Raw genomic sequence first — 11,727 nt, 5'->3', positions numbered from 1 at the left:
GGGGGGGGAGCAAAGTCTGAGGTAGTTGAAAATATTCAGGTGGGGAGCAAGTTTTGTATCAACACAAACAAAGGGCGATACCGTGATTTGTCTGAGTACAGACTAATACATGACGGTATCTTATTTGTTAATGAGAACTTCTGAATTCGGCAGGCAAGCACATACCCTCCAGGCCATTCGAATGTATATTTGTGAATTTTGGGTGGAGTCCCACCACGCTCAATTTACTTCTTTCCCCCGTAAATCTACCTGGGCATGAGCGATGCGTTGGGCACTAGAACACTCCAAGGTTCTACTGTTTCCAGAAAAGATTGTGTCGACTTAGAACATCAGAGGATCAATCAACCACAATCTATCCTCTCATAGACAAGCACCTATCCAATCGTCCCAAGTCGGAGTTTAAAATCCACCCAAAAACGTGTGAGCTTAAAAATACCTGGATAGACTTGTCTGTTCTGGTCTTGGAAGTTGCCGAGAAATTGGTCAGTTTCTCGAAAGAAATCAGACCATCCTGTTCTCAAGATGACGTACGAGCCGTGTGGAATCTGTCCATGTTTCTCCTCCCATTTTCGCAAGTGGTCCAATGTGAGCATTCGGCTGTGATCTTGGCCAAATCGATCCAATAAATCGATGACAACGGCTGCAAAAAAGAGCATAGGCTGACATTACAGAGATGGAAGTGGGGAGAACAAAAGAAAATCAATTTAGTCCCCCGTGCCGAAATGGTCATAAATCATTTTCGTCCGAATCAAGAGTTCTGCATGTGTACTTAGAGACGAGGGCAACAACGGTCTAACCCTGAATTAAATCCCGATGCTTTAGGTGCGTATGCTCATTAATATGATCAGATGACTGAATTATGACATTATTTGGTTCCAACCCAGAATTGGCTTTTAATTGACGGGTGGAAAAGGTTTGTCGGTAATCTTGTTCAGAACCCTGTCAACCATGGGACTAAATTTATTGTCGTACATCATGGTGTACTACCGAACCATTACTTTTTCAACCATAACAACAACATCTACTAGATTGATCTGTGATGCGAAACAGGGAGGGGGTATGACTTGGGCCGATAATCAAGTGATGACGGACAACCCGGTTGATGATGAAAGGACAGGTGGATTTGCGTGTGACCTCTGTTGAACGAGTTGGAACTCTGACAGAGTCCAGCTTTTAAGATGAACTGTCACGATTAGACACGTGTTCCCGGGGAGGAGAACTAGGGGTTGCAATTTGCTTATCAAACCCACGCATCATTTGAGAGAGTCAACCATTTCATTCCAGACGGGCTGCTCGCCGCTGGTTATCGTGAAAATATTGTCGGTGCTTGGATTGGTTCGATGTACAAAACGAGTCTTCACTTGGGTGAAAGAGAGCTAGATTGCGATAAAGCGATCATTTTACCTCGTAAGATTTCAATAGCTGCCAGATTCGTGGGCAAGGTGCATAGCGAGGCCCGGTGAAGAGATCGGTCATGTCTACTCAAAGGAAAATTAATGGCTATTCAATCTCATCCTGCTGTTCGGCCAAGGCGGATGTACGAGATCGGTCATGTCTACTCAAAGGAAAATTAATGGCTATTCAATCTCATCTAATGATTGGCCGGACGAGCCAAGAGGGAAATTAAAAAAAGATCCTGTTGACTTTAGGCTAAAGTGCCAACGGCTAGCTCGAGCTCATTTTCTTCCCATTTGTTGATATAGTATCTGATGAATAATGCCCTTTGCCTGTCATGATGTTTTAGCGTGTCAAAATCCATCCCAGCGGGCAGGATCAGACGATCAATGTTCGCTCAAGTCGACTCTATTAAGATTGCTTGTTCTACCCAAAAGTGTCCAGAGGAAATGCATAGCCAATGAGCGTCGTTACGCCCTGGCAAAGAATGGCTTCTCTGGTCCGTTTTCTATTGAGTGTGAAAGGGCATAGTTGAATGACAGAGACAAATGCAGAAGTCAATCAAATCATGAGCCCTGCATTGTTATCAAGTTACGCTTGTTATCCAACACTCATGGACATCTTTTGTGCCATAATTCTGAGGGCGTACCACGCCATGTAGATCCACCAAGATTCGTGGAGAGGAGAAGGAAAAAAGTCATTTGAATTGCACGTCATACTGCGAAAGAAAGCGGTATTTCTTTTGAACACTTGATGAGGAGCGACTACGCACAAAGTTGCCTAGTTGGGAAGCCCTCCACTGTATAGTCATTTGCCCAGTCCATGCCATCGAAGAGGACAGTATTGAATGCCCACCCATGACAGGTCCTTCTTGACGAGACCGATAGCATAACACCACATCATGGTCCATTTGGGTAATGCTCTATGATTGGACGATTCAGAAAATATTCATGGGTTCCTCCAGATGAATGAAATAAAGATGAACTTTGCTTTCGAGTTAACAAGGGGCTCTTGGAAAGGCGCTGGAAAACCGATTATTGGCACACTAAGTAGAACGTAAGTTTTGCACCCAACAAGAACATCGGCTAGCGAGTTTCCAGAAGTAGGGCTATCCATGGCCATAGTGTCAAACACTCCGTCGGACAAGCTATATATTTCCAATTGAAATGGTCTGAACCATGCAACGAGAGAACTAACTAGCCTTGGTGGTGGTATTAAGGAGGACAGCTTTACATCGAGTGCAGCAGATCTCTGACGGTCCATTCTTGGGAATTGCTCGAAGCGTGACAAAACTCTTCAGGAATTTGAGAAGGTTCCGCTAATTAACCTCTTCCCCACGATGAGCTTTTCACATATGCACATCGTACTCTATTCATATTTACATTACATGTACTACCTATGAAACAACCTGAGCAAAATGTAGTCGCCCTCAAGAATTAAACCCACTCACTTCGACGAGAAAGATCACTGACACTGAGAAAAGAAGCCCCCACCTTCACAATTATGATACGCACCTGGGACATTAATAAGCCGCTCCAATGGAATGTGATCGGTTGAAAACGAGCCATTGATGTGATGATACATCTTCGGAGCATTGATGTGAGTACCCAAACGTTCGTCCATACAAAACTCGAAATATTCGGACCTAAAAAGGAAGAGGTAAAGAGCCATTATCAAATGCGATTTGGCTTTGAATTGCCACATAGTATTTCAGAGTATAAACTTTTACTCATGAACACTAAAAACTTGGCATTTTTAAGGAGTGGCCAAAAGTACCGGGGAGGAACCGTTGGGAATGAAGTACAAAAAGTTTGTCAAGAGACAAAATGCAAACGGTCAATAAACACCAACTGAAATGTCTGGCCAGTCTCAAATCTTTGTCTCTATCTAGCCATTCAACAAGTGGTTGCGTTACTGCTTTGACTTTTTTTTTTGGAATGCGGGATGGTCTCTTATGAAAGAGTTATTGGAGGCTTTCTGTTTGTAGCTAGCCAAAAAGAAGTCACTAATTGTCCTGGACCACACCTCAACTAGATCGTTTCTAAACGATTGTGTGGTTCTCAGATAAGCTCATTTGTCCACAACTCTATTTTGGTACACAGGCGAGTTCGGTCAAGCACACATGTTGACCCATTATTTACTGGTATAATAGGGCATCCGCAGGAGTTATTCCGTTATGTGAGTGTATCCAAATAGGAAGTCCAACTCACACTCAGGGTAGATTTGAGATTGCACTATGTACGTAAGAAATTTTCGACCACTTGAATGCTCTCGGCTTCATCATTAACACACGAGGTCACTTCCGCCCATTTATTTGGACATCAATTCAAAATCATAGCTCCAACCTGACACCATTATGAGTTCCATACAAGTAGGCAATGCTTGCTTGTCTGGTTTCATCCCACTTCAAGCTCAAGAAATATGTTCGTATTTTTTGGGTGGGATCGGAATTGAACTAACCACCTCTTCAAAATAAGAATGTGTCTAGAGCGATTCCAAGTGCAGTAACAACATCTAATCCAATATTCAACTTTCATGTTTACTTCTTTCGTTTGAAAGAACTAATTCTTTAGAATCGCTCTCATCCCGCATTAAAGAATAAGTGATGTTGATGTTGATCTTGTTAGACAACTAATCAAGGCTGTTTATTCTCTCGGATTAGTTTCCAGACAATAGATGGATGGATCACGCTCATTTTCATGACTGGATCAAGTCAACGAGTTTGCTCTGTTTGTTCCCTAATTGTCAACACGAAAGTGCATACAATCCACTTCCATCTTCATTTTACGTGCCGGGCAAGTTTGTGTTGGTCCGCAGTTTGATGAGTTCGCCAGTCAGTCAGTTATTCTACCCACAATACTTGGCACCGACCAGTCAAAACCCTGTTTTGACGTTGGAACATGAAGTTATGGTGACGTGAGCCAATAATGACTTCAAAGACGACCTCCGAGTTCGCCGCTTGAAAGTTATGTGACATCCGACAGATGGACCGTGTTGGGATCATTTTCCAGCCTCCTCTTGCTCCTTCTCGCTTATTGTAACATTCAACCCGATCGCTTTGTGTCGAGATTAGAACGCTTGAGCTACTGTTTGATAGAAGTGATGTTGAGCCGTAACGGCACATTTGTTGGCAAATATCCTCTTTAGACGTCCTCAAATTTGTTCCACTACTTTGGATTACCACCATCACTTACACGTAGCTCAACCGATAGGATAGAGAAAGGGAGTGTGTTGTGACCAAGAAGACGCTCTTTTTCATCCAACACGCCTAATGAACCGTCAAAAGTTATGAGACATTGATGACAGCTGATATATGAGCAAAATGAGGTTTGAGAGCCTTTTTTCATTAGAGACCAATTGTTGGATCTCCACATATGACCTGCAGTTCCAGCTTCGCCATTCTACGTTGTGGGATTTACGGAACAATCATATTGGTTTCTTTCTTTCTGAACTTTGAGAGGCGAGATTTTAGCTACATTGATTGATAGAATGGATAACATAACTGGCTTAAAGCCAAAGCGTCAGCCGTAGGACCGAAGATATGAGTTGACTACGAGACCACAATTATTGCTTGAAAGACAAAATAATGATTTGTTCCGTTGAATTTCCAGGCTTCGTCCTAAAGTTTGCTTACTCAATTGCAATGACAAAAAAAAACGACAGAAGCTATTCTGAAGAACATGTGAAGTTCATGCAAATGATTTTGCTCAATTTAGAAGAGGTTTAAAATATCTTCGCTCATAATATCTCGGCACATTCAGAGAGAGTTGGTCAATAAAAACTAAATTGAAATTTTAGATACTACAAAAAAGTTTCGATATCGTGCGATAGGGAGCTTTGTGTTTCAAATAGAATGCCAAAATCATGACATTTTGATTGACCTCTGCTCGTTGACGATTGTAATAGATGTAAGCCAGCTATAAACCTCTGTATCCTGGGATAGCACCTATCATTATCTCAAAAGTCGCGTAAAGTTCAGCCCAATAATCAAATAATCAAATTCATCCTCGGTGTGTAGCGGTATGTAAAGAAAAGTGCACAAACAACAAAACAATGATGGGCCATGCCCTACGTAGACGTTCCAAGATGGATGAATGGTTAGATAGATGGATGGATGGAATGAAGTGAACAGTCCAGAGTAAGCCATCATAACCAACCATACGGAGCTTATATTTCTCTTTACCCAAACCATCATCATTACGCAGAGTTTGTCAATAGTAAATTGTTCTATGCATGGGAGCACTACCACAAGAATAGTTTTCAGCTGAGGAGTCCAGACTCCATAGATGATGATATCATTTGAGAAGAAGTGGATGAGCCATTACTAAGATCTCTCAAGAAGCTGCACTTGGGAATGGTACTCATAAACGTACAATACATTGAGGACTAACTTTACAAACTGGCCACTGAGAAACATCTTCAATTAAAGGGTGTGTCATGTTTTGAAACCACTTCGGAAAGATCTTCTTTTACGGGGATTGGGTTGAGGATGAGGAAAGAGAACAAATCATTCCGCCAACAAATCATGGACTCTCATGTTTGTAAAAAAAAAAGAGAATGTCCACTCCATGGACGAGGCTAAATAAGGCAATGTCAATGTTTTTCTAACAATTCTTTGGAAAACGTAAACCTATTTGGTCATGCTGTGAGATTATCTTCTTCATTCATCTCGAGAGTGTGGAGGAATGAACGAATCAATGCGGGGCAAAAAAGCTACGTTGCTATTCTACTTTCAATTCTCCCTTGTTTCAAAGCAATATGTTTTCTAAATTTCAAGGAATTTTCAATTCATCGCATTCTTAATATTCTTATTCGAAAGGTTCCGTTGTGAATGTTCGCATGAACCAACAGATTTTCTAAATACCCTCAAGTAGTGAAAACCTTGCGAGTGTGTTGCTCTCATTCATATAAATCAGACGTAGAAAAGCTAAACGAAGGCTAAAGGGACATTAGCTCGTTTTTTGGGTGTCAATGTCTGGAGGGATAATGTCTACCTTGGAATCACGCCTCTCGGTCTCCTCAGAACGACCAAAGAATTGGAACGAGGACGGTTCTCCCCTCGGAACTAGGACCGCTAGAAAAAAGTCATCTATCAATCGAAAGCTCATAAAAGCCTCAGCCGACTTTGCCTCCTTAGCAAACACGAAGTGCAAGGGGTGCCTGCTTGTGCACAAGATTCGGTGAAGGGCCCTTGATCAATGTACGAGTACGATCCCGTGTGCTTACATTTGTTGCTTGATAGTGGGATGACGACACGCAAAAAGCACATCAAGACAGTTAAAGAGCGGCACCACCAATTCTAAGTACTCCCAACTCTCCTCCGACTCTGGAACAATCGCCGTACCACAATCCCCACCTTCCTTGGCGGCTGTCTTCGGGCAATTTCATTAAGTCAAGAGCTCAGTAGCCAAGTTGAGGGCGTGCAAAATCGAGTACGAGGCTTTCTTGAGTGATTTCCGTGCTCCCCAAACATGGTTCACTGTTTGGTGCTTTGGCGATGCAAGGCGGCGGAGTGTGAGGTCTTTGGCCAGGGTGACACTTAGATCATATCCGTAGACTAACAAATGAGGATGCATTTCCAGGATAACAAGACTCAAGAGACCGCTTGAGAAGATGCATTGCAAACAACAGCCTCGAAATAAATCAAGACGCTGTTTCGACGAAGCTCAGATCTCATTCGTAGTAGGCTCCCTGCATGGAAGCAAGATGAACGAACGCCTTCTCAAGGCCTTCCCTATGATCCAATATGCAACGATCTTGGTTAGTATGGCCAAAATACGCAAGTATGAATACATAGAGTGAGTGCATGTCTGTATCCAATATCCACGCAAAACGAGGTGCTAGGTTCGACCTGTCGAGCATGACTTCTTTCTTTTCGAGGTTGTCGGTGGCGAGTAGGTAGAACATCTCGATTTCACGATTTTCGCTTTCAATCCTGACGACCTTTCTGCGTCTCATATTTTGAGTGCGCGTGACATTCCGACATCGAACTTGCCTGTCAAAGCATTATTGATGGATGATAATGAATTTCGACGGAATTGCATCCATTTCATCCCCCAACGATCCCTGGGCAACCCAACACCCATGGACGGCCCAACCGCAAAGCGGCCCACTTCCGCTGGCCGTTCACTGCAATAATCCAATATCACTCGAGCTCGTTCGAGTTTGTGGAAATATTTTGAAGGCTATTACCAGGTACGGCAAATTAGGAGATACTAGATAGTGGATACGATCTTCGCAAATCCTATCTAATGAACAGGATCGTTTCTTTCTGGTGTGAAAAGGTGGACAAATAGGGATTTCCGAGAACCTCAACAATCTTGATCAGAAGTGGTCATTTGGATCTCCATGGCGAGATCGAGCCCTCAGCATGCACCCTATAACGACCTCCATAAATGAATGTAATTTCAAGCCACTATTACGGTTGGGATAACTACGACCCAATGATACCGGGTGCGAGACAGATTTGTTATCTCTCTAAACAAAAATCTCGGAGGAGCATGCAAGTAGGTCTCGCCGTCGACGTTGTTGGAGCTCCGAATCTCGTTCGGTTTGAACGGATGATGCTCAATTCTTGCGATCATGCTGGTAATGAAGACAAGTCTTCCTTCCTCCCTGAAGTCTAACCGTTCATTTTCATGTAGGTACATAGTGCAGTGCAGCATATACTCGTACAGTCGATGTGCGTGCATGTGGTAATGCAGGACAGCATTATTATGACTTCATAAATGTTTTCACCGACTTCCCCTACTCGGCCCCAAAGCAGGGTGTCTATGTGCTATCTAGGAGGGTATTGAGTACGTATATACAGTAGATACACGTATGAAAGCATTCTCAACCACGTTTGGGTAATTTTTTTGTCGAAGAAGGTGTTGATTTATGGGATTTCACACCTTCGCTCCTCTGTTCGTTTCCTCTTCACCTTCCGCTGGCAAAGGCCAAGATAGAACAGTCTTAACCGGTGAACCAAATAGGCTGCTTCATGAAAAGAGTTTCGATACCAACTCATCAAGTCATCATGGATTTACTGTTTATACCACACTCGGTTTTCGCGTCACGACCAATGAGATTCCCCTTTGATCAATTATTTGGATCTTCCACTACCAGATTGCGACGAGGAGTCATCTTTCCATGCATATCATGGCCAAGTGAGATGCTCCTTCGCTTATCATCCAGTGAGTTATCGCCATTGTGATTTGTGGACTCATTGTTGAATGCTCGGATGAATGATACGGAAGCTGTTCACCTTTGGATGGTTTTTGAATAGGATATGATAGCGAAAGACCATCGGCCAATGAATCAAGAGCTGAGGCCGAATGTTTTAGATTAAGATTGGCAAGAAACGATGACAAGAAAGTGTGTGTGAAATGGTCTCGACAGATCTGATCCTTGTGATTTGCCCATCATTTTGATGTTCACCAAGAGTGTTATCCTCAGTGCAGCTTAAGTCAACATATCCATTCCCAGAGTATCTATCTTGGTCTGATCATCCATGCTGAGATCTAATCTCTGCCTAGAAATCCTCATACTCGACCCGCAACAAAATGCAAATCATCCCAGGGACTTATGTAACAAATCATATTTGCTGAACACTCACTTGCAAGATATGCTGCATCCAGCAAAGACAGTTCAATTTTCAATTGATCTACCAGATGAACATCAGTTATACTCGTACAGTTCCTCTTTTAGTACTTAGACTATCACACTTAAAAATCTTATTATATGCCAGTCATCTGGACTAGTCATTCATAAAATGTTTTAAATGGGGCGATTTTTCTTTTGTCACGTCAAATCATACATTGAGAGGGACGATTGCTCACCACTTTATATTGGCCATGACAAGATTAAAAAACGGACGTGCTTCGCTTTTAGCCAAGATTCTAATCGAAAAAAAGTGTTTCTCCATACTTGGTTCTATTTTAAGCTGTTGGCACGATTTCAAATTGAATTGAGTTCCTTTCAAAGACAGTGCCAATATGTCTGTCAGCTCTGTTGTCAAATGAAGCTTGGTTCATGTAAGTATTTTTGAAAGCTTAAAACTGATGACCTTGCGCTACCGTAAAAAGGTGACAAGAGTAAAATAGGAACATTTTTCTATATGTCAATTCATTGAGTTGCTGATTGGTGCGTATGCACATTACACTGCACAACATAATCATTTACATGACGCCAAAAAACTGGTTGTTTTGCTCAAGAATTTGGGAAGGGTTCAAATACGCCTTGATTTAGCATGTACTGTTTTTATCCCCATGTCAAAGGGACGTAAAACCTCGGGCTTAATTCGCTTTTGGTGGGAGTCACCCGAGTGGAAATGTAGTCCCCTCATTTGTCGGTTTCATTTCAAGTTGAAGTCATTCCCGCTGTTTTATGGCGAAAGGTGACAGAAAAAATTCAGATAAGCTCAGTTAAACTTGGCGGTCTCCCATTCTGGGGAGAGCCTTGGAATTTTGGACATCTCATTTACCAAAGTGCCACCGTACACACAAAAAAACAGAGTCATAAAATTAGTAAAAGAGAGAAGAGATAGATTGGTTGCAAATTGCTGGAGACACATTGATCTCTGTATTGTGATTACTGATTAGATGGAAAGGGGGTCCCCATCAAACAGGTTCCATTGTATCGAGAGAACGAGAGAGTCAAGAAAACAAGTGCAGCTCGCAGATGCCAAAGAGTTGACCTCTTAACATCTTGCCCCGAATCGATCTCCATTGTAAAGATTGAAAACACGATCTTACCTGGCTCCATATCCCTCGTCTTGGGTTTCCACACTCATTTCCAGAGGAATGCCACCTCGAGCCAAAGGCATTCGATCCATAACGAATGTGTGGCTGAGATCAAACATATGCGACGAGGATGATCTCCGATTGTGTCGAGGTCGGCGATTATGACCATTATTATTATTATTGTGATGATGATGATGATTGTGACGGTGATGGTTATCCTGAGTGTTATCCGTAGCTTGCACTGTCATTGTGAGGGAAATCAGGACCAAGCCCAATAGTGTCTTCAAATAAACCATACTGGTCAGGATGGCTCCGCCTTTATTTATGAGTAGGTTTTGGTTGTTGTTCTGGTTATTGTTTAACAAATCCCTGGTTTAGGGACAATGTCACGAAATTCTCCGCGTCCAAACCTGTTCCAAAATGGTCAAGCAAGTCCAAAAATAGGACCTAAGTCGCTGGTATCTCCACTTTCCAGAGAATTCGCTCGATTGCTCGCAATTAGTCAGCAAAAAACCGGGCTTCTACAATGAACACCCTCTTTGGCCATAGCTCGTTGCTGAGACGAAATCCATTTTTGGGTGTAACCCTTCCAATTTTGGGTATATCAAAACTTCTTCCCACGAGAAGACGACAGCAGAAAACTTCGAGATCTACTCTCGCACTGTTTACCAAATGAACTAACCCACGATTACCAAGCTCTGCTCGAGACTTCTCAGGCCTCGGATTATTTTCCCCGTCTTGTGCTTCCCGTAGTGAGTCGATCGGTTGTGCGTTCGACTACGCACGTTCAATTCAGAGTGGGACCGCAAATGGCATGGATGGATGGCTTCTTCACGAGCTCTGGCACACGCATATACGTACGTATGTAATAGTAGTACACGTCCCTCTACTGTGTGCACTGTACAATCGACCCTCGGTTCGAAGAGCATGAGGATTACGTAGAATGCGGACAAACCGACGCACACTCCTCCGTTTCCCCAAGTCCTAGGTTCGTAGTTAGGCATGTGCGCAAATTGCAGAGGGCTTTTTCCATTTTTTTCTTCTCGGCATTAGCTCGACAAAATGTTCATGGCTAGAACGAAAGCACAGGAAAAGAACGGTTTTTGTGGGCAGAACGGATCACCGAGATCAAGTGGCTGTGAATGCCCCAATCTACTTTGGAGCTTTGATCGGGAAGGTCTAGACCGAATCTTTTCCGATTCTACGATAAGCAATGATTTTCTGTGCAGAGTCCCGTTGAAAATGTTACAGATTTTATTCTTTTTGGGCTTTTGAATTGTGCTGTTAATAATATGGTCACGTTCAATATTTTTGAAGCTTAAATGGTCTTTTTGGTCGGGATAAGCAAATTTTAGGTAGCTTTGGATTGGACTTTTTGCTTAAGAATGAGGTAGCCCCTTAATTTCAAGTTCAATCCCATTGGCACCGGTCTGAAATTCGTGACTATGCTAAAGGAGCTTTTAAAAAGAGTAATTAGCGGTGTTCATTCAATCGCCGTAGAACGTCAAGTACTGTATACATCCTGTTCTATTGCCAAAAAGAGCTGGATCGCTTATACTAATTTGAAGGCCTAATATGTAAATAAAATGATTGTCATGTCAATTTCAAA

The 11,727-nt window shown here is 42.6% G+C and overlaps 1 protein-coding gene across 1 annotated transcript in view; it reads right to left on the bottom strand.

Moving 5' to 3' along the window:
* Positions 1-10,884, bottom strand: part of LOC131877806 (uncharacterized) — an 11,692-nt gene extending 808 nt beyond the window's left edge. The window contains exons 1-3 of the mRNA XM_059223609.1: positions 10,131-10,884; positions 2,910-3,040; positions 437-640 (exon numbers count right to left, since the gene is read on the bottom strand). Coding sequence (XP_059079592.1) covers positions 437-640; positions 2,910-3,040; positions 10,131-10,414 — 619 coding nt within the window. The 5' untranslated portion in view covers positions 10,415-10,884. The remainder of the gene's footprint in view (positions 1-436; positions 641-2,909; positions 3,041-10,130) is intronic.
* Positions 10,885-11,727: the final 843 nt, after the last annotated feature.

This window comes from Tigriopus californicus, chromosome 1 (assembly GCF_007210705.1).
Source record: "Tigriopus californicus strain San Diego chromosome 1, Tcal_SD_v2.1, whole genome shotgun sequence".
Taxonomy (NCBI): domain Eukaryota; kingdom Metazoa; phylum Arthropoda; class Copepoda; order Harpacticoida; family Harpacticidae; genus Tigriopus; species Tigriopus californicus.
This window is presented reverse-complemented; position numbering and strand designations above follow the sequence as displayed.